Source organism: Musa acuminata, chromosome BXJ2-1 (genome assembly GCF_036884655.1).
Source record: "Musa acuminata AAA Group cultivar baxijiao chromosome BXJ2-1, Cavendish_Baxijiao_AAA, whole genome shotgun sequence".
Lineage (NCBI taxonomy): Eukaryota > Viridiplantae > Streptophyta > Magnoliopsida > Zingiberales > Musaceae > Musa > Musa acuminata.
The window spans coordinates 17,397,924-17,422,676 of NC_088338.1; the positions used below are offsets into that span (position 1 = coordinate 17,397,924).

The 24,753-nt window shown below is 36.4% G+C and overlaps 1 protein-coding gene and 1 long non-coding RNA gene across 2 annotated transcripts; one reads left to right on the forward strand and one right to left on the reverse strand.

Annotated features, from left to right (window-relative positions):
• Positions 1-5,147: 5,147 nt before the first annotated feature.
• On the forward strand, positions 5,148-6,518 carry LOC135598224 (protein ATAF2-like). The gene is made up of 2 exons (XM_065091763.1): positions 5,148-5,538; positions 5,983-6,518. The coding sequence occupies exons 1-2, from the start codon at positions 5,148-5,150 to the stop codon at positions 6,516-6,518; spliced, it is 927 nt and encodes a 308-aa protein (XP_064947835.1).
• Positions 6,519-9,364: 2,846 nt separating this feature from the next.
• On the reverse strand, positions 9,365-15,152 carry LOC135598132 (uncharacterized). Its single transcript, XR_010481497.1, has 3 exons — positions 15,019-15,152; positions 10,082-10,199; positions 9,365-9,993 (listed from the first exon to the last, which is right to left on the reverse strand). It is a non-coding gene; the product is annotated as an uncharacterized LOC135598132 (long non-coding RNA).
• Positions 15,153-24,753: the final 9,601 nt, after the last annotated feature.

A 24,753-nucleotide genomic window follows, 5' to 3' on the forward strand; every position in this document is an offset into this window, starting at 1 on the left:
GATAATTAATAATAATATCACAAAACATAATCCCATCTTTTCAATTCAACTATTTGGAAGAAATGGGGAGCAGAAGATCAAGACTTCTTTTATTTTTTTTCTTTTCCTCTTTTGAGAAATGTTTTTTCTTTCCCGTCCAAAAAATAAGTGTGCAATAGAGTATCATTTAGGAAAAGTTGTTTCTTCTCATGTGTGCACACATGCACACATAACATGAACATCAACCGAGGGAAATTGATAGCAGATTCTAGCAATTCTATTTATTACTTTAGGGCCACTAATTTCAGGCGTTATGGTTTTTCTTGCTCGTTGTAGCAATTATTCACAAACATTTGAAGAGTTTAAGCCTCGTTGTATCTGAAAAAATTAAGATACCAATAAATATAACAAAAATAAAATTATGTCTCTATTTTTCATTGGATACCAAAGTTTAAAATTGAATGATGATGGATGCTCTTGCAAATATGCTCCAACTATAATTATGATCCCAATGAAATATAAATTAATGAAAAGAATCTAAATTCGAGTTTCTCTTATGCATATAGTTATGCAACTTCGAATTGGACCAATAAATGTTATTAGAGTTCTCGTAGAGTACATCAGAAATTGTATTACTTACAAGAACCAAAACAAGATTAGGAGCGCATGAGATCTACCAATAGGTACAAAAGTAGAAGAACTGATAATAGACATTGAATGTATATCTTTGAGGGTGAGGCAAAGAGTTATACAGATCCATACAAGTTTGTTTTCCAAGCATCTAGAGTGTTGGAAGATTGTCTCTGAAGCTCACTAGATTTTTAACCATGTCTTTGATCCATCATATGTATAGATTTTCAAAACATGCATCTCTAGTGTATTGCATGATTTTAAACAGATGCATGCTTCCTCTGGTCTTTGTGAAATCAATCTCGTTCACCAGACTGAACACTAAAACTCCATCCTTCACGATATGGCTTCTTCATGCTTTTGCAAGGATATATATATAATTTACCATCTAAAAAGATCAACTCTACTTATAAGAAAATGTCAAAGCAACCCCGATCTAATTATAAAATACAAATCATTTCCATTCACAAATACAAATCAAAGACTACTAATCACCCAAAATTAAAAACAAAAGTCCCTGATGCTTCAAATTTCACATAGCTAAAATTTTAGCTACACATTCCAAAATGTGATAGAATTTAAGAGTGAGATCTATAGTTATGGTAAAAAAAATACTCAATATCAGACGTCTCTTGGCCCATCAAAAGTCAAGCGGATCATTTCTTATGCAGTTCTGCATCATGTAATATGATCCATGCATCTTACCTATCCTTCCATCGCCATGTTCTTGCCTTCATTATGAGGAGGCTTAGGCCATGGAAGAGTTCAAAAGGACTCAACCAACAATATCGACAAAGAAAATAATAGGGGTGACACATAAAGATTCTTTCGAGTCTCAAGAAGCTAATCACTGTACAAATCGATCAGACAATAACCACTAAATCAACCCTTCACCAAATGATCAAGGAAGCCTCTGATCTTAATAGAAAAACGGGACTCATGCATGTATGCTCTCCACCTGAATGAATGATTAAGGACACAAATTTGCACAATTTGGCACTTTAAGATTTTAAAAGTCAACACAGTTCCGATTTCAGCAATCAATCGAACCACTACAACACCAATATATTGGATGGCACATTGGTCTATACCATCTAATACCACGGAAAATGTAATGAAAATTAAATATATACTAATTGGTACTAATTTATATAGTTCGATGTCAGATCGATATCAAACCGTGGTTGTGCAGTTGCAGGAATAAGTTTTTTCAAATTTAAATGCTGTATTTTGTAACAGCAAATCATGAAGTTTTATCAAATTTGTAACTCCAACACATATAGTTCAGCACAAATCAATGTAATTTGTGGAAATCATGTTTTTGTTGATGTATGATACTACCATGGGCTTCCTATAATGGCACCACCTCAATAAGCTGCTCCACCACCCAGGAGCAGTGGCTTTTTGGAAGGATGGTTTGAGTGTTCATGGCTTCTATTTTTTTATGCTCTTAAAGTTTTGTTCTAATACTCTGTTCCTAAAAAAACTTCTGAATCAGCCCTTCCTTCTGTTTCTGTTTGTCAGAACAAAATGAAAAATTGGAGTCTTTCTCTGTTTTTTGTGTGATTAAAGTATACAGCAGTAGAGGAATATGATATTTCACTGATGAACAAAGATTAAATAGAAATGTGGAAATTAAATAGCATATGCAATCATGATTTGATGCATTGTACGGCGTACCATTCAAAATAATATGAAACGAGCTGTACGTACTGGTCTGCCCACTGACTGGAAAGTGATAAGTTTGTTTCAGATGGTATGCAAGAATCATGTGAGGTATCAGCCAAGCATAGATGATATGTCGCTCGGTACCTTCAAAACTCATGTTGTATCGGTCAAAATTTGATTGATACCAATCCAAATCGGCTCAAGCGAAACCCGAATACTCAAATTAACCATTAAGGCCTCTTTTGGAACTTTAAATCTTCATGTGTCCCCCTTTTCACTCGGTATTACTCTCATTCTCATCCGCTTTCTCACTCTTTCTCACACTTTTCTTTGTGAAAGTTCATGATCGGTGATTAGTGGTAATCAAGATATTGATTTAAATAAAGGAGGGATTCGAACTCAACATATGATGGAATTTCACTCTAATTTGAGAGAGCATTTAGCTTTTATCTACGTTTTATCATCATTTTGTACAAAGATTAAACATGATTAAGGTCATTCTCTTATGTTTAGTCTCAACTAGGTTCTTTCTCTTACATTTAGACCTAAATTAGGGATACTTAGGGTCAAATTGGTGGTAATAAAAATATAAATTCACTTTCTCATCCTTATAACCGGTTATTCCTATTCTTTCATACCTCATAGACACTATATTCTTATTTAAATATAACAACTTATCATTAATTAGGATTAAATACGTAAAAATTATCTTTTGTGAATTCCAATCATCATTGGCTTAAAAAAAAAAAAAATTGGGATGTACTAATATTCAGACATATGGTACATCGATACCGACTATACCGGACTGTTCATGGGCCAATACCACCGATCAACATGATACTGTGATCCATGATTGGATCATCCATTCTACATATTGTTCTATATCTTAGCATGTAACCTATTTGTTCTTTTATTATATTGAGCTTTAATGTGGAAGAGGAACTTGGATTTGTGAAACGTATTTGGAGAGTTTCCATGAAATGAAGTTGTAAAACAAACTTCAAATCACCTTCATTTTTCTTCAACAATAAGTTTTGAAAATTGTGAGAAATTATTTTAATGTTGTTGCTGCTAAGATAAACTCATTTCTAGAGCTTCTTGCATTCTTTGCAAGTTTTCATTACTATGAATATTAGCTAAACACCAATTGTTGTTATTTTTCACATGCTCAGAATAGTGGACTCCTTGATGTTTATGTCATGGTATATGGTGTTCATATTGTTGCAAAATATTACCAGATGACTTCAGAGATTTGGGGAAAAAAATAAATATTATTTTCTGATTATTTGTTAAGATATAGCAAAAAATATATATATATTTTCCATCACCGATCTTGCCATTACCAAAATTGATCTTACCAACAAAAGTTTTTATTGCCAAAACCCTTCAGCAAGAATTTGTTAAACATTTCAGTGAAAATTATTATCCTCAATCAAAAAGTTTAATATAGCGTGGAGGTAATTAAATTCTCATACTTGTTTAACAGGAAATAAAAAAAAATACCAATTCACCTAAGGAGTATACTTTGGAAGAAAAACTCAATCCTCTCAAGAAATTAAAAGTAAAAAAATTTTCCTCTTTTTTTTTTTTTGGTTATCAGGGAGGAAATGGAAAATACACGCACTGGTCTTGAAAAGGACAATCATTTCCCAGAATAGGTTCTTAAACAAGGCAAATTAAAATGAAAGAAGATAAGATTAATCAATAGATCCGCATGAAAAAGATGAGATCACAAAATGAATCAGCTACATTTATTTGATTTGTGAAATGGAGATCACTTGCTATTGTTTTGTGCTACTTTATCCTCTCACTAGATTGTTGTCCTATGCTGCTGCTATCTTATTGGTGAGTGTTGCTGTGGTCCATCCATCCTATGTTTTCTGCTGATAACTCTACTCAGTCTTGAAGTATTTGCTGCTTTTAAAAACCCTTGAGGTGTATGCTAAAAGGCTGTAATCAAAATTTCAAGCTTGTCACTGTGTTTCAGCATCTTATCTTTTATTGTAGAGAAACTTGTCCAAAATTTTGTTTCACTGTGGTTGATACTCGACGGTGGGAGTCCCAACCGAGAACGTTGATAAGATGCTTCATGGATGTCAAGTAACCATTGTCAAAGATCATTCTGCTTCAATCCAGTCTGCTAGTTCGTAGGATCTGATTACTTCTACTTATCATTTTTGCTACTCATATGTTGCTACACCAAACACGAACCTAACTAAGAATAAAGCCCAAAGCGACAATGTGGCAAGAATGGAAAGGAAATCAACATGCAACGGACCTTGTTGGCATACAGGGGCAAATGATCACCCTCCTCGTCCCTCTGATTGGTTCCGTCAGCTCCCACCCTCAAACCACAAGGCAATACTGGAGGAAGCAGCTCACATACCTCCTCCGTCTTCGCGATCATCGAACCAACCTGAAATCGATCGAAGAAAACTCAAAATCAGCCCTAAAATCCATGCATTACGCTGAAAAATGAGGTGTTTCGGACAAAATGCTCACCTCCGTTCCCGAGCAGAGACAGATCGAACGGGGCGAAGGGCTCGGTGGATTTGGAGACACAAAGAAGATGAGCACGTGCGAAAGTTAATTTCAAATTAAATATATAATACGATGCTAAAATCTTATAAATATAATTAATTTGGGGATTCGGAATCCAGAACAGGAAACACGCTTACATGGATTCGATTCAAGAATCACTCAGCGCGCCCGTTGCCTACATATATATATATATATACATATATCGCACGCCTCTCCCACTCTCTCTCCGTCTTCTCGCCCCTCGACTCTCGCCTCTCCTCTGCTCCATTCTCCTCCTCGTTGATTTCCTCTCCAATCCTAGTCAAGAAACCGTCTTTAGTCGTCCATCAATGGAGCCCATCGACCTCGTACCGAGCGGCTACAGGTTCCTTCCCACGGCGGAGGAACTCTTGGTTGACTACCTCGCCAACTGGGTCGCCGGCGCACCCCTCCCTGGCAGCGCTGTCGCCTTCGCGGACGTCTACGGCACCGAGCTGTGGAATCTTCTCGGCAGCGATCGGCAGGAGGGCTATTTCATTGCGGAACGCAAGCCCAAGAACAGCGGCAGCTCGCGCGTCGATCGAAAGGCCGGCAACGGTTCTTGGACTCTGTACAAAAAGCAAGAACCCGTCAAGTCCATGGTCGGTGGGCGCGAGATGGTGGTCGGGCGAAAGAGCTGCCTTTCTTTCAACGATGGCCGGCGGAAGAACTCCGGGTGGACGATGTACGAGTTCGAGATGTGTTCGTCCGGCGGCTTCGAGAGACGAGTTCTCTATCACGTCAAGAGAAGCTCGCATTGTGCCTACTCCGGCGGCACCACCATCAAAACGGTTGAGACCACCTTAACGGAGGCCGCGACAGACACGGTCACCGGCGACAGCTTCGTTGGGCGGAAGAGAAATAGAGACGAATCTTCTACTCTCTCGGCAAAAGCATCGACTCTCTCAAAGAAGCCATGCTGGGAGTTGGTTGCACATCCCAGCAGAGCATTGCCGTCGGACGTCTCACCACATCCAACCGCGGCGGTGCAACATTCCTCGTTGGCTCCTGCTGTGACAGCCCCGGAGACTCATCTTTCCTCGGTCGACTCCGTTGCACCGAACGAAGCCGGAGTCGCAGCCGCCTCTCCATCATCAACGGACGTTGGTGAAGGTGAGCTCCCGATAACTACGGAAGAACTGGAAGCATTCTTGGCTTCGTCTTCGTCGTCGGTCGATCTTGGCGGTGAGCAGAACTGCACCGACGATGCGTTCTTCGCCAGAGAGCTTGAAGCCTTGCTGATGTCGGATGACACCGACACAGCCACGACTACCATCCCCAAGGCCTCACCGCCAGGCCTTGTCGATCTTCTCTCGATGCCCGATGACACTCGGAATGATTCGACCACGGTCGCAGATGTTTCCTCCTCATCGTCGTCGATAAACTTGGTTGCATGTGAGCAGATGTACAGCACCGACGATGACTTCTTCGCGAGCCTGGAACAGGTCCATGCCTTGTTGATGTCCGATGACACGATTCCAGCCTTGGTGATGTTTGGCACCAACACTGATTCAACCACGGTCGCAGCGGCTTCGTCGTCATCATCGATCGACATTGTTGAGTGTGAGCAGACGGAGATCATAGATGATAATGACGACGACTTCCTGCAAAGGATTGAAGCCCTCATGAAGTCCGATGACACCCCTATTGATTCGACTATGACCTGGTGGTTGGATCCATAGCTTGCTTGTATGAAAGTTATACGGAAAATAATGTTTGTTCATGTATATCATAACAATGGAAGGGAAAGAAAATTTTATGTTCTTGTAAATATTGGCCATAAAAAAGTTCAATTTTCATCTCATGTTTTGTTTGTTGTTTCCTTAATATGATGGCATCTATAAGAAATGGTATCAATGTTGTTTCGTCAAGTTCAAAGAGAAAGAGTGATCATATGATATCAACAGGTTCTCTCAACCTCAGACTTTGCTGGTTTGGACGACTGGTATCAGAGGCAAGGCAGCAAATTTGATCAATCATCTTTTGGAAACATGTTCCAACTTTTTTGTTTCCGAGTGAAGTCCAGAACAACAACAGAAACAAATAACAAAGCTGCAAGTCAATCCATCGTTAAAAACCTTTAATCACTGAATCGATACTATAGAAAACCAAACCTTTAATCACTGAATCGATAAAAAAAATTCAATGGTTTGAAGCAATTGACAATGGCCAAAAAAATTCTAACTGATATGCAAAAGATTAAACACACATATCATAGTAGAGAATGAATATCATAGTATCAACAACTAGTCCTGATAAGCCACCGTTAAGAAATACAAGACAATTGAGATAGAAGAACATACCATTCATCTTACGACTCGAAAAAATGGTCAAATTACATCTGAATTACATATTCAGAATTTTGAATGAATTTAAACAACCAATCTGAGTCTACTATTCCAGCTTTGGAAGTGTTACATACGAATTCAAATAACTAATATCAAGTCTACAAAACAGTAATAATTTGTGGGAGTAACCACGTCGGTTTTCAAAACAAATGATAAGAACAAATAACACTCCTGAGAAGATTGGAACAAACTAAGATACGGGCCTAAGGACTCCCAATATTCCTTCGTGTTAATCTAGAACTAGTTCAAGCACATAAATCAGAAGAATTTTGTATCATTACATGTTGGAAGGAAGCTTATGAAGAAGAAATGTAATCCTAATTCCTTTTGCAAAGGTTGTAGCATTCAAATTCTTCTGGAGTGTAACTCCTCTTCCTCCTTTGGAGCATGAATTGTAATTTGATCTGGCAAAGGAGTCATGGTGCCCTGCTTTCTTTTAGGATCCTAATCCAGCATGATCTTTACTTCGATATCGAGGACACCCTGACATGTTTAAAAGCAAAAGGTTAGTTAAAATGGATCATTAAGCACTTAAATATATATATATATATATATATATATATATATATATATATATATATATATATATTTCTCCAGGTATATCTGTGTTTTTATTACTGTTTAGAAAGTCAATAAATTCATCCATCTAAATTTCAGCACAAACAAGGTTAGTACAATAAAAAATTCGAAGCATTTAGGTACAGCCTACCAGACAAGCATTTCTAGTTGAAGTTGTCAATAGGCAAGTATCTATATGAGCATTGCGAGGAAACCAAGTTCTATTAAAGCAATCATACCGTAATAGAGATGTAGAAAGAATTCCGGGACAGAAGTATCAAATAGGAAGAACAAAAAGTCATCTCTTTTATCATGTGGCACCAGAGATGTAGAAATAAAGCAAAATAGAAGAAAAAGAAAGATATTTTGAGTTTTTCCCTCTCCTCAAGCATTTAAACTTAGCCAAGCCAAATTATTCTTATTGCAGAGTTTAAGCTCATCAGCATCCAGAGAGGTGATCAAGAAGACAAGATACTTGAAAAGGAGAGTTTGGATTCAAACAATAAAAAAAGTTAAGAACACAGTTTGACTAAAATTGTTCTTGATGCTTTCAACATATGTATGAGACAAATTCCTACTGCAGTCAACCATGCAGCAGCAACAAAATCATAATGCTTCAAGTTGCAGCAAAAAAACACAAGCATTGGCCAAGGTTATAAATGAAGACAAAACCAAGAATCCAATTGCAATGACTTAATGACTTCATCAAAATTTTGACTGTAACAATCATTTTGCTGCTGTCATCAGAATAGTTTCATTGAAAAATTTTCTACCATCTACTACTTATCCCAGTTACCATCAGAAATTATCTTTGTTTGCTGTTCTTCCAAGATCAGTTATGCATGTCATTTCAAGCTTGAGTTGAACAAAATCATGTCATGATCTAAGAACTAGCATTTACTGAAATCTCTATGCATGTTACATACACAGTAATCCACCTCATTCAGAGAGAATGCCACGAATTCAAACTTGAGTTCAATAGAGAGTTGATGAAATTACAAATTTGAGAACCCAAAATTCATTGCGTTCCTGTAGTTGATATGGAAGAAAAGGAAGGCAAAAGGCTTGAGTTGCAAATAGGAAAACAGAATTGTAAGCTACATTATTTGGAGGTAGCAAACGAGAATCTAATGGAAAGAGGAAAAAGAAAATCTTGTTAGTTGGAATCAGAATGATCATTTTCTTCTAAAAGAGAATGTCTTGCCTAATTAACTCCATAAAGCAAAGTTCCTTTTGTGCAATCGAGTCTATTAGAGAAAACTATCATAGTTCTGAGGCCAACGTTATCAAAACCAATACTATGCTTGACACAGATTTTTAAGAGACCATAAGCAAAGAAATGTCAGATGGCATATTGAAAGATAAAACACTCGATCAATGTCTGCATTACAACTATCCATGCCTTTCACAAAACACATTCTATACAAATTTGGATGTAGAAAGAAGCCCAAAAGTCATAGCAGAAGATCGGATAAAATATACAGGATTTTTCTACTAGGACTGTTAGACTAAATAATCAGACTATAGGAAGACAACTATAAAAAGCCTCCTTTTCATTTCAAGGTTATATACACTCATTACTATTAAATTTCTAATAAAATTTTATCACAGATCGCCTAGGTTTTACGGGGAAGAAACTGAACAAAGATAAAAGATCTCTAGCATGTAGGACCGAAGAGAAAAATGAACAGAACCTAACAGACAATTTACAGTCTTACTGGGAATCAATGAATCTTCACTAAATATATGGGCTGCAGGTAATGCTCATTCAACATGCCCATGCTTAGCTTTGCTGACCTAAAATCTTCACATCCGCATGCATCTTAACTCGAATGAAACACTAATGAAATGATAAGATACTGCATTAGATTTCAGAAAGTGTCAATTGTTAAGACACAAAGGAGATGAAATCCATAACTAATACATCCACTAGATGATTCAAGTTCAAGATAGAAGGTAACAGCATACATGGTACTACATAGAGCAAGATGTGACAAAGTAGCATAAGCAGCAATAGCAGCTGCCTCGAGCAGCTGTTTAACCTTGGTGAGGTAGTCACTCATAGCCTCCTCCTTTGGCTTCCTCCCTTGTCAATTTTACTAATATTAAATAAGAAATAAATTTTGTCCAACAAGTTATATATATTTATTTATATTAATATATATAAGATTTGTCAAGTGGATTTTGTAAACCTTCACCAGCCTTCCAAGCTTCCCAGGCTCTATCCCTCATTTTGAATATACCAGGTCAGCTTGCAAAGAGACAAAAGAAAAAAGTGTCAAAATTTTATTTGGCAAAAAATGAAAATCACGAATAAGAAGATATTAAGGAGCACATACTAGTATTTACTAGTCCAATAGTTGCTTGCTAGTAAAGCCCATACAGGATCAATTTGCTCTTGTTAGTAGTATTTACAGGTAAAGTTTTAGCTTTTGCAGCATATTCTTCAAAATCTACCTGCAAAACATTAGATTTCTTCATCTAGTTAAGTTTTCGCAGATAAAAGAAATATATTGACTCGGAATGTACTATGAGGCACAATAACCAATACTATCAAGACAGATTCTTAGAAGCAAACACGTATAAACATAAATAAAAAACTAGGAAGCAAATAAAGAAACAATCTTAATACTTATAGACTACTTATAACAAAGGCCATTTGCCAAGTAAAACTGAAAAAAAATGAATGACGGAACAGCCTCAATGACATAAATAAGAAGAAATGATAATTAATAATAATATCACAAAACATAAGCCCATTTTTTCAATTCAACTATTTGGAAGAAATGGGGAGCAGAAGATCAAGACTTCTTTTATTTTTTTTCTTTTCCTCTTCTGAGAAATGTTTTTTCTTTCCCGTCCAAAAAATAAGTGTGCAATAGAGTATCATTTAGGAAAAGTTGTTTCTTCTCATGTGTGCACACATGCACACATAACATGAACATCAACCGAGGGAAATTGATAGCAGATTCTAGCAATTCTATTTATTACTTTAGGGCCACTAATTTCAGGCGTTATGGTTTTTCTTGCTCGTTGTAGCAATTATTCACAAACATTTGAAGAGTTTAAGCCTCGTTGTATCTGAAAAAATTAAGATACCAATAAATATAACAAAAATAAAATTATGTCTCTATTTTTCATTGGATACCAAAGTTTAAAATTGAATGATGATGGATGCTCTTGCAAATATGCTCCAACTATAATTATGATCCCAATGAAATATAAATTAATGAAAAGAATCTAAATTCGAGTTTCTCTTATGCATATAGTTATGCAACTTCGAATTGGACCAATAAATGTTATTAGAGTTCTCGTAGAGTACATCAGAAATTGTATTACTTACAAGAACCAAAACAAGATTAGGAGTGCATGAGATCTACCAATAGGTACAAAAGTAGAAGAACTGATAATAGACATTGAATGTATATCTTTGAGGGTGAGGCAAAGAGTTATACAGATCCATACAAGTTTGTTTTCCAAGCATCTAGAGTGTTGGAAGATTGTCTCTGAAGCTCACTAGATTTTTAACCATGTCTTTGATCCATCATATGTATAGATTTTCAAAACATGCATCTCTAGTGTATTGCACGATTTTAAACAGATGCATGCTTCCTCTGGTCTTTGTGAAATCAATCTCGTTCACCAGACTGAACACTAAAACTCCATCCTTCACGATATGGCTTCTTCATGCTTTTGCAAGGATATATATATAATTTACCATCTAAAAAGATCAACTCTACTTATAAGAAAATGTCAAAGCAACCCCGATCTAATTATAAAATACAAATAATTTCCATTCACAAATACAAATCAAAGACTACTAATCACCCAAAATTAAAAACAAAAGTCCTTGATGCTTCAAATTTCACATAGCTAAAATTTTAGCTACACATTCCAAAATGTGATAGAATTTAAGAGTGAGATCTATAGTTATGGTAAAAAAAATACTCAATATCAGACGTCTCTTGGCCCATCAAAAGTCAAGCGGATCATTTCTTATGTAGTTCTGCATCATGTAATATGATCCATGCATCTTACCTATCCTTCCATCGCCATGTTCTTGCCTTCATTATGAGGAGGCTTAGGCCATGGAAGAGTTCAAAAGGACTCAACCAACAATATCGACAAAGAAAATAATAGGGGTGACACATAAAGATTCTTTCGAGTCTCAAGAAGCTAATCACTGTACAAATCGATCAGACAATAACCACTAAATCAACCCTTCACCAAATGATCAAGGAAGCCTCTGATCTTAATAGAAAAACAGGACTCATGCATGTATGCTCTCCACCTGAATGAATGATTAAGGATACAAATTTGCACAATTTGGCACTTTAAGATTTTAAAAGTCAACACAGTTCCGATTTCAGCAATCAATCGAACCACTACAACACCAATATATTGGATGGCACATTGGTCTATACCATCTAATACCACAGAAAATGTAATGAAAATTAAATATATACTAATTGGTACTAATTTATATAGTTCGATGTCAGATCGATATCAAACCGTGGTTGTGCAGTTGCAGGAATAAGTTTTTTCAAATTTAAATGCTGTATTTTGTAACTGCAAATCATGGAGTTTTATCAAATTTGTAACTCCAACACATATAGTTCAGCACAAATCAATGTAATTTGTGGAAATCATGTTTTTGTTGATGTATGATACTACCATGGGCTTCCTATAATGGCACCACCTCAATATGCTGCTCCACCACCCACGAGCAGTGGCTTTTTGGAAGGATGCTTAGAGTGTTCATGGCTTCTATTTTTTTATGCTCTTAAAGTTTTGTTCTAATACTCTGTTCCTAAAAAAACTTCTGAATCAGCCCTTCCTTCTGTTTCTGTGTTTGTTAGAACAAAATGAAAAATTGGAGTCTTTCTCTGTTTTTTGTGTGATTAAAGTATACAGCAGTAGAGGAATATGATATTTCACTGATGAACAAAGATTAAATAGAAATGTGGAAATTAAATAGCATATGCAATCATGATTTGATGCATTGTACGGCGTACCATTCAAAATAATATGAAACGAGCTGTACGTACGGGTCTGCCCACTGATTGGAAAGTGATAAGTTTGTTTCAGATGGTATGCAAGAATCAGGTGAGGTATCAGCCAAGCATAGATGATATGTCGCTCGGTACCTTCAAAACTCATGATGTATCGGTCAAAATTTGATTGATACCAATCCAAATCGGCTCAAGCGAAACCCGAATACTCAAATTAACCATTAAGGCCTCTTTTGGAACTTTAAGTCTTCATGTGTCCCCCTTTTCACTCGGTATTACTCTCATTCTCATCCGCTTTCTCACTCTTTCTCACACTTTTCTTTTTGAAAGTTCATGATCGGTGATTAGTGGTAATCAAGATATTGATTTAAATAAAGGAGGGATTCAAACTCAACATATGATGGAATTTCACTCTAATTTGAGAGAGTATTTAGCTTTTATCTATGTTTTATCATCATTTTGTACAAAGATTAAACGTGATTAAGGTCATTCCTTATGTTTAGTCTCAACTAGGTTCTTTCTCTTACATTTAGACCTAAATTAGGGATACTTAGGGTCAAATTGGTGGTAATAAAAAGATAAATTCACTTTCTCATCCTTATAACCTGTTATTCCTATTCTTTCATGCCTCATAGACACTATATTCTTATTTAAATATAACAAGTTATCATTAATTAGGATTAAATACGTAAAAATTATCTTTTGTGAATTCCAATCATCATTGGCTTAAAAAAAAAAAATTGGGATGTACTAATATTCAGACATATGGTACGTCGATACCGACTATACCGGACTGTTCATGGGCCAATACCACCGATCAACATGATACTGTGATCCATGATTGGATCATCCATTCTACATATTGTTCTATATCTTAGCATGTATCTTATTTGTTCTTTTCTTATATTGAGCTTTAATGTGGAAGAGGAACTTGGATTTGTGAAACGTATTTGGAGAGTTTCCATGAAATGAAGTTGTAAAACAAACTTCAAATCACCTTCATTTTTCTTCAACAATAAGTTTTGAAAATTGTGAGAAATTATTTTAATGTTGTTGCTGCTAAGATAAACTCATTTCTAGAGCTTCTTGCATTCTTTGCAAGTTTTCATTACTATGAATATTAGCTAAACACCAATTGCTGTTATTTTTCACATGCTCAGAATAGTGGACTCCTTGATGTTTATGTCATGGTATATGGTGTTCATATTGTTGCAAAATATTACCAGATGACTTCAGAGATTTGGGAAAAAAAATAAATATTATTTTCTGATTATTTGTTAAGATATAGCAAAAAATATATATATTTTTTCCATCACCGATCTTGCCATCACCAAAATTGATCTTACCAACAAAAGTTTTTATTGCCAAAACCCTTCAGCAAGAATTTGTTAAACATTTCAGTGAAAATTATTATCCTCAATCAAAAAGTTTAATATAGCGTGGAGGTAATTAAATTCTCATACTTGTTTAACAGGAAATAAAAAAAATACCAATTCACCTAAGGAGTAAACTTTGGAAGAAAACCTTAATCCTCTCAAGAAATTAAAAGTAAAAAATTTTCCCGCTTTTTTTTTTTTTGTTATCAGGGAGGAAATGGAAAATACACGCACTGGTCTTTAAAAGGACAATCATTTCCCAGAATAGGTTCTTAAACAAGGCAAATTAATATGAAAGAAGATAAGATTAATCAATAGATCCGCATGAAAAAGATGAGATCACAAAATGAATCAGCTACATTTATTTGATTTGTGAAATGGAGATCACTTGCTATTGTTTTGTGCTACTTTATCCTCTCACTAGATTGTTGTCCTATGCTGCTGCTATCTTATTGGTGAGTGTTGCTGTGGTCCATCCATCCTATGTTTTCTGCTGATAACTCTACTCAGTCTTGAAGTATTTGCTGCTTTTAAAAACCCTTGAGGTGTATGCTAAAAGGCTGTAATCAAAATTTCAAGCTTGTCACTGTGTTTCAGCATCTTATCTTTTATTGTAGAGAAACTTGTCCAAAATTTTGTTTCACTGTGGTTGATACTCGACGGTGGGAGTCCCAACCGAGAACGTTGATAAGATGCTTCATGGATGTCAAGTAACCATTGTCAAAGATCATTCTGCTTCAATCCAGTCTGCTAGTTCGTAGGATCTGATTACTTCTACTTATCATTTTTGCTACTCAAATGTTGCTACACCAAACACGAACCTAACTAAGAATAAAGCCCAAAGCGACAATGTGGCAAGAATGGAAAGGAAATCAACATGCGACGGACCTTGTTGGCATACAGGGGCAAATGATCACCCTCCTCGTCCCTCTGATTTGTTCCGTCAGCTCCCACCCTCAAACCACAAGGCAATACTGGAGGAAGCAGCTCACATACCTCCTCCGTCTTCGCGATCATCGAGCCAACCTGAAATCGATCGAAGAAAACTCAAAATCAGCCCTAAAATCCATGCATTACGCTGAAAAATGAGGTGTTTCGGACAAAATGCTCACCTCCGTTCCCGAGCAGAGACAGATCGAACGGGGCGAAGGGCTCGGTGGATTTGGAGACACAAAGAAGATGAGCACGTGCGAAAGTTAATTTCAAATTAAATATATAATACGATGCTAAAATATTATAAATATAATTAATTTGGGGATTCGGAATCCAGAACAGGAAACACGCTTACATGGATTCGATTCAAGAATCACTCAGCGCGCCCGTTGCCTACATATATATATATATATACATATATCGCACGCCTCTCCCACTCTCTCTCCGTCTTCTCGCCCCTCGACTCTCGCCTCTCCTCTGCTCCATTCTCCTCCTCGTTGATTTCCTCTCCAATCCTAGTCAAGAAACCGTCTTTAGTCGTCCATCAATGGAGCCCATCGACCTCGTACCGAGCGGCTACAGGTTCCTTCCCACAGCGGAGGAACTCTTGGTTGACTACCTCGCCAACTGGGTCGCCGGTGCACCCCTCCCTGGCCGCGCTGTCGCCTTCGCGGACGTCTACGGCACCGAGCCGTGGAATCTTCTCGGCAGCGATCGGCAGGAGGGCTATTTCATTGCGGAACGCAAGCCCAAGAACAGCGGCAGCTCGCGCGTCGATCGAAAGGCCGGCAACGGTTCTTGGACTCTGTACAAAAAGCAAGAACCCATCAAGTCCATGGTCGGCGGGCACGAGATGGTGGTCGGGCGAAAGAGCTGCCTTTCTTTCAACGATGGCCGGCGGAAGAACTCCGGGTGGACGATGTACGAGTTCGAGATGTGTTCGTCCGGCGGCTTCGAGAGACGAGTTCTCTGTCACGTCAAGAGAAGCTCGCATTGTGCCTACTCCGGCGGCACCACCATCAAAACGGTTGAGACCACCTTAACGGAGGCCGCGACAGACACGGTCACCGGCGACAGCTTCGTTGGGCGGAAGAGAAATAGAGACGAATCTTCTACTCTCTCGGCAAAAGCATCGACTCTCTCAAAGAAGCCATGCTGGGAGTTGGTTGCACATCCCAGCAGAGCATTGCCGTCGGACGTCTCACCACATCCAACCGCGGCGGTGCAACATTCCTCGTTGGCTCCTGCTGTGACAGCCCCGGAGACTCATCTTTCCTCGGTCGACTCCGTTGCACCGAACGAAGCCGGAGTCGCAGCCGCCTCTCCATCATCAACGGACGTTGGTGAAGGTGAGCTCCCGATAACTACGGAAGAACTGGAAGCATTCTTGGCTTCGTCTTCGTCGTCGGTCGATCTTGGCGGTGAGCAGAACTGCACCGACGATGCGTTCTTCGCCAGAGAGCTTGAAGCCTTGCTGATGTCGGATGACACCGACACAGCCACGACTACCATCCCCAAGGCCTCACCGCCAGGCCTTGTCGATCTTCTCTCGATGCCCGATGACACTCGGATTGATTCGACCACGGTCGCAGATGTTTCCTCCTCATCGTCGTCGATAGACTTGGTTGCGTGAGCAGATGTACAGCACCGACGATGACTTCTTCGCGAGCCTGGAACAGGTCCATGCCTTGTTGATGTCCGATGACACGATTCCAGCCTCGGTGATGTTTGGCACCAACACTGATTCAACCACGGTCGCAGCGACTTCGTCGTCATCATCGATCGACATTGTTGAGTGTGAGCAGACGGAGATCATAGATGATAATGACGACGACTTCCTGCAAAGGATTGAAGCCCTCATGAAGTCCGATGACACCCCTATTGATTCGACTATGACCTGGTGGTTGGATCCGTAGCTTGCTTGTATGAAAGCTTATACGGAAAATAATGTTTGTTCATGTATATCATAACAATGGAAGGGAAAGAAAATTTTATGTTCTTGTAAATATTGGCCATAAAAAAGTTCAATTTTCATCTCATGTTTTGTTTGTTGTTTCCTTAATATGATGGCATCTATAAGAAATGGTATCAATGTTGTTTCGTCAAGTTGAAAGAGAAAGAGTGATCATATGATATCAACAGGTTCTCTCAACCTCAGACTTTGCTGGTTTGGACGACTGGTATCAGAGGCAAGGCAGCAAATTTGATCAATCATCTTTTGGAAACATGTTCCAACTTTTTTGTTTCCGAGTGAAGTCCAGAACAACAACAGAAACAAATAACAAAGCTGCAAGTCAATCCATCGTTAAAAACCTTTAATCACTGAATCGATACTATAGAAAACCAAACCTTTAATCACTGAATCGATAAAAAAAATTCAATGGTTTGAAGCAATTGACAATGGCCAAAAAAATTCTAACTGATGCAAAAGATTAAACACACATATCATAGTAGAGAATGAATATCATAGTATCAACAACTAGTCCTGATAAGCCACCGTTAAGAAATACAAGACAATTGAGATAGAAGAACATACCATTCATCTTACGACTCGAAAAAATGGTCAAATTACTTCCGAATTACATATTCAGAATTTTGAATGAATTTAAACAACCAATCTGAGTCTACTATTCCAGCTTTGGAAGTGTTACATATGAATTCAAATAACTAATATCAAGTCTACAAAACAGTAAAAATTTGTGGGAGTAACCACGTCGGTTTTCAAAACAAATGATAAGAACAAATAACACTCCTGAGAAGATTGGAACAAACTAAGATACGGGCCTAAGGACTCCCAATATTCCTTCGTGTTAATCTAGAACTAGTTCAAGCACATAAATCAAAAGAACTTTGTCTTATTACATGCCGGAAGGAAGCTTATGAAGAAGAAATGTAATCATAATTCCTTTTGCAAAGGTTGTAGCATTTAAATTCTTCTGGAGTGTAACTCCTCTTCCTCCTTTGGGGCATGAATTGTAATATGATTTGGCAAAGGAGTCATGGTGCCCGGCTTTCTTTTAGGATCCTAGTCCAGCATGATCTTTACTTCGATATCGAGGACACCCTGACATGTTTAAAAGCAAAAGGTCAGTTAAAATGGATCATTAACCACTTGAATATATATATATATATATATATATATATATATATTTCTCCAGTTATATCTGTGTTTTTATTACTGTTTAGAAAGTCAATAAATTCATCCATCTAAATTTCAGTACAAACAAGGCTAGTACAATAAAAAATTCGAAGCATTTAGGTACAGCCTACCATACAAGCATTTCTAGTTGAAGTTGTCAATAGGCAAGTATCTATATGAGCATTGTGAGGAAACCAAGCTCTATTAAAGCAATCATGCCGCACTAGAGATGTAGAAAGAATTCAGGGACAGAAGTATCAAAAAGGAAGAACAAAAAGTCATCTTCTTTATCCTGTGGCACTAGAGATGTAGAAATAAAGCAAAATAGAAGAAAAAGAAATATATTTTGAGTTTTTCCCTCTCCTCAAGTATTTAAACTTAGCCCAGCCATATTATTCTTATTGTAGAGTTTAAGCTCATCAGCATCCAGAGAGGTGATCAAGAAGGCAAGATACTTGAAAAGGAGAGTTTGGACTTTGGATTCAAACAAAAAAAAAAAAAGTTAAGAACACAGTTTGACTAAAATTGTTCTTGATGCTTTCAACATGTGTATGAGACAAATTCCTACTGCAGTCAACCATGCAGCAGCAACAAAATCATAATGCTTGAAGTTGCAGCAAAAACACAAAGGCATTGGCAACCGTTATAAATGAAGAAAAAACCAAGGATCCAATTGCAATGACTTAATGACTTCATCAAAATTTTGACTGTAACAATCATTTTGCTGCCGTCATCAGAATAGTTTCATTGAAAAATTTTCTACCATATACTATTTATCCCAATTACCATCAGAAATTATCTTTGTTTGCTGTTCTTCCAAGATCAGTTATGCATGTCATTTCAAGCTTGAGTTGAACAGAATCATGCCATGATCTAAGAACTGGCATTTACTGGAGTCTCTATGCATGTTACACACAAAATAATCCACCTCATTCACAGAGTATGCCACGAATTCAAACTTGAGTTCAATAGAGAGTTGATGAAATTACAAATTTGAGAACCCAAAATTCATTGCGTTCCTGTAGTTGATATGGAAGAAAAGGAAGGCAAAAGGCTTGAGTTGCAAATAGGAAAACAGAATTGTAAGCTACATTATTTGGAGGTAGCAAACGAGAATCTAATGGAAAAAGGAAAACAGAAAATCTTGTTTGTTGGAATCAGACTGACCATATTCTTCTAAAAAAGAATGGCTTGCCTAATTAACTCCATAAAGCAAAGTTCCTTTTGAGCAAACGAGTCTTTTAGAGAAAACTATCACAGGCCAACGTGAACAAAACCAATACTATGCTTGACAAAGATTTTTAAGAGACCATAAGCAAATAAATGTCGGATGGCATACTGAAAGATAAAACACTCGATCAATGTCTGCATTACAGCTATCCATGCCTTTCACAAAACACATTCTATACAAATTTGGATGTAGAAAGAAGCCCAAAAGTCATAGCAAAAGATCAGATAAAATATACAGGATTTTTCTACCAGGACTGTTAGACTAAATAATCAGACTATAGGAAGACAACTATAAAAAGCCTTCTTTTCATTTCAAGGTTATATACACTCGTCACTATTAAATTTCCAATAATATTTTATCACAGATCGCCTAGGTTTTAAGGGGAAGAAACTGAACGAAGATAAAAGATCTCTAGCATGTAGTACTGAAGAGAAAAATGAACAGAACCTAACAGACAATTTACAGTCTTACTGGGAATCAATGAAGCTTCACTAAATATATGGGCTGCAGGTAATGCTCATTCAACATGCCCACACTTAGCTTTGCTGACCTAAAAACTTGACATCCGCATGCATCTAAACTCAAATGAAACACTAATGAAATGATAAGATACTGCATTAGATTTCAGATAGTGCCAATTGTTAAGACACAAAGGAGATGAAATCCATAACTAACACATCCACTAGATGATTCAAGTTCAAGATAGAAGGTAACAGCTTAAATGGTACTACATAGAGCAAGGTGTGACAAAGTAGCATAAGCAGCAGTAGCAGCTGCCTCGAGCAGCTGTTTAACCTTGGTGAGGTAGTCACTCATAGCCTCCTCCTTTGGCTTCCTCCCCTATCAATTTTACTAATATTAAATAAGAAATGAATTTTGTCCAACAAGTTATATATATTTATTTATATGTATATATATAAGATTTGTCAAGTGGATTTTGTAAACCTTCAACAGCCTTCCAAGCTTCCCAGGCTCTAACCCTCATATTGAATATACCAGGTCAACTTGTAAAGAGACAAAAGAAAAAAGTGTCAAAATTTTATTTGGCAAAAAATAAAAATCACGAATAAGAAGATATTAAGGAGCACATACTAGTATTTACTGGTCCAATAGTTGCTTGCTAGTAAAGCCCATACAGGATCAATTTGCTCTTGTTAGTAGTATTTACAGGTAAAGTTTTAGCTTTTGCAGCATATTCTTCAAAATCTACCTGCAAAACATTAGATTTCATCATCTAGTTAAGTTTTCACAGATAAAAGAAATATATTGACTCGGAATGTACTATGAGGCACAATAACCAATACTATCAAGACAGATTCTTAGAAGCAAACACGTATAAACATAAATCAGAAACTAGGAAGCAAATGAAGAAACAATCTTAATACTTATAGACTACTTATAATAACAAAGGCCATTTGCCAAGTAAAACTGAAAAAAAATGAATGACGGAACAGCCTCAATGACATAAATAAGAAGAAATGATAATTAATAATAATATCACAAAACATAAGCCCATCTTTTCAATTCAACTATTTGGAAGAAATGGGGAGCAGAAGATCAAGACTTCTTTTATTTTTTTTCTTTTCCTCTTCTGAGAAATGTTTTTTCTTTCCCGTCCAAAAAATAAGTGTGCAATAGAGTATCATTTAGGAAAAGTTGTTTCTTCTCATGTGTGCACGCATGCACACATAACATGAACATCAACCGAGAGAAATTGATAGCAGATTCTAGCAATTCTATTTATTACTTTAGGGCCACTAATTTCAGGCGTTATGGTTTTTCTTGCTCATTGTAGCAATTATTCACAAACATTTGAAGAGTTTAAGCCTCGTTGTATCTGAAAAAATTAAGATACCAATAAATATAACAAAAATAAAATTATGTCTCTATTTTTCATTGGATACCAAAGTTTAAAATTGAATGATGATGGATGCTCTTGCAAATATGCTCCAACTATAATTATGATCCCAATGAAATATAAATTAATGAAAAGAATCTAAATTTGAGTTTCTCTTAAGCATACAGTTATGCAACTTCGAATTGGACCAATAAATGTTATTAGAGTTCTCGTAGAGTACATCAGAAATTGTATTACTTACAAGAACCAAAACTAGATTAGGAGCGCATGAGATCTAACAATAGGTACAAAAGTAGAAGAACTGATAATAGACATTGAATGTATATCTTTGAGGGTGAGGCAAAGAGTTATACAGATCCATACAAGTTTGTTTTCCAAGCATCTAGAGTGTTGGAAGATTGTCTCTGAAGCTCACTAGATTTTTAACCATGTCTTTGATCCATCATATGTATAGATTTTCAAAACATGCATCTCTAGTGTATTGCACGATTTTAAATAGACGCATGCTTCCTATGGTCTTTGTGAAATCAATCTCGTTCACCAGACTGAACACTAAAACTCCATCCTTCACGATATGGCTTCTTCATGCTTTTGCAAGGATATATATATAATTTACCATCTAAAAAGATCAACTCTACTTATAAGAAAATGTCAAAGCAACCCCGATCTAATTATAAAATACAAATCATTTCCATTCACAAATACAAATCAAAGACTACTAATCACCCAAAATTAAAAACAAAAGTCCCTGATGCTTCAAATTTCACATAGCTAAAATTTTAGCTACACATTCCAAAATGTGAAAGAATTTAAGAGTGAGATCTATAGTTATGGTCAACAAAATACTCAATATTAGACGTCTCTTGGCCCATCAAAAGTCAAGCGGATCATTTCTTATGCAGTTCTGCATCATGTAATATGATCCATGCTTCTTACCTATCCTTCCATCACCATGTTCTTGCCTTCATTATGAGGAGGCTTAGGCCATGGAAGAGTTCAAAAGGACTCAACCAACAATATCGACAAAGAAAATAATAGGGGTGACACATAAAGATTCTTTCGAGTCTCAAGAAGCTAATCACTGTACAAATCGATCAGACAATAACCACTAAATCAACCCTTCACCAAATGATCAAGGAAGCCTCTGATCTTAATAGAAAAATGGAACTCATGCATGTATGCTCTCCACCTGAATGAATGATTAAGGACACAAATTTGCACAATTTGGCACTTTAAGATTTTAAAAGTCAACACAGTTCCGATTTCAGCAATCAATTGAACCACTACAACACCAATATATTGGATGGCACATTGGTCTATACCATCTAATACCACAGAAAATGTAATGAAAATTAAATATATACTAATTGGTACTAATTTATATAGTTCGATGTCAGATCGATATCAAACCGTGGTTGTGCAATTGCAGGAATAAGTTTTTTCAAATTTAAATGCTGTATTTTGTAACTGCAAATCATGGAGTTTTATCAAATTTGTAACTCCAACACATATAGTTCAGCACAAATCAATGTAATTTGTGGAAATCATGTTTTTGTTGATGTATGATACTACCATGGGCTTCCTATAATGGCACCACCTCAATAAGCTGCTCCACCACCCAGGAGCAGTGGCTATTTGGAAGGATGCTTAGAGTGTTCATGGCTTCTATTTTTTTATGCTCTTAAAGTTTTGTTCTAATACTCTGTTCCTAAAAAAACTTCTGAATCAGCCCTTCCTTCTGTTTCTGTGTTTGTCAGAACAAAATGAAAAATTGGAGTCTTTCTCTGTTTTTTGTGTGATTAAAGTATACAGCAGTAGAGGAATATGATATTTCACTGATGAACAAAGATTAAATAGAAATGTGGAAATTAAATAGCATATGCAATCATGATTTGATGCATTGTACGGCGTACCATTCAAAATAATATGAAACGAGCTGTACGTACTGGTCTGCCCACTGATTGGAAAGTGATAAGTTTGTTTCAGATGGTATGCAAGAATCAGGTGAGGTATCAGCCAAGCATAGATGATATGTCGCTCGGTACCTTCAAAACTCATGTTGTATCGGTCAAAATTTGATTGATATCAATCCAAATCGGCTCAAGCGAAACCCGAATACTCAAATTAACCATTAAGGCCTCTTTTGGAACTTTAAATCTTCATGTGTCCCCCTTTTCACTCGGTATTACTCTCATTCTCATCCGCTTTCTCACTCTTTCTCACACTTTTCTTTGTGAAAGTTCATGATCGGTGATTAGTGGTAATCAAGATATTGATTTAAATAAAGGAGGGATTCGAACTCAACATATGATGGAATTTCACTCTAATTTGAGAGAGCATTTAGCTTTTATCTATGTTTTATCATCATTTTGTACAAAGATTAAACGTGATTAAGGTCATTCTCTTATGTTTAGTCGCAACTAGGTTCTTTCTCTTACATTTAGACCTAAATTAGGGATACTTAGGGTCAAATTGGTGGTAATAAAAAGATAAATTCACTTTCTCATCCTTATAACCTGTTATTCCTATTCTTTCATGCCTCATAGACACTATATTCTTATTTAAATATAACAAGTTATCATTAATTAGGATTAAATACGTAACAATTATCTTTTGTGAATTCCAATCATCATTGGCTTAAAAAAAAAAAAAAAAATGGGATGTACTAATATTCAAACATATGGTACATCGATACCGACTATACCGGACTGTTCATGGGCCAATACCACCGATCAACATGATACTGTGATCCATGATTGGATCATCCATTCTATATATTGTTCTATATCTTAGCATGTATCCTATTTGTTCTTTTCTTATATTGAGCTTTTATGTGGAAGCGGAACTTGGATTTGTGAAACGTATTTGGAGAGTTTCCATGAAATGAAGTTGTAAAACAAACTTCAAATCACGTTCATTTTTCTTCAACAATAAGTTTTGAAAATTGTGAGAAATTATTTTAATGTTGTTGCTGCTAAGATAAACTCATTTCTAGAGCTTCTTGCATTCTTTGCAAGTTTTCATTACTATGAATATTAGCTAAACACCAATTGCTGTTATTTTTCACATGCTCAGAATAGTGGACTCCTTGATGTTTATGTCATGGTATATGGTGTTCATATTGTTGCAAAATATTACCAGATGACTTCAGAGATTTGGGGAAAAAAATAAATATTATTTTCTGATTATTTGTTAAGATATAACAAAAAATATATATATTTTTTCCATCACCGATCTTGCCATCACCAAAATTGATCTTACCAACAAAAGTTTTTATTGCCAAAACCCTTCAGCAAGAATTTGTTAAACATTTCAGTCAAAATTATTATCCTCAATCAAAAAGTTTAATATAGCGTGGAGGTAATTAAATTCTCATACTTGTTTAACAGGAAATAAAAAAAATACCAATTCACCTAAGGAGTATACTTTGGAAGAAAAACTCAATCCTCTCAAGAAATTAAA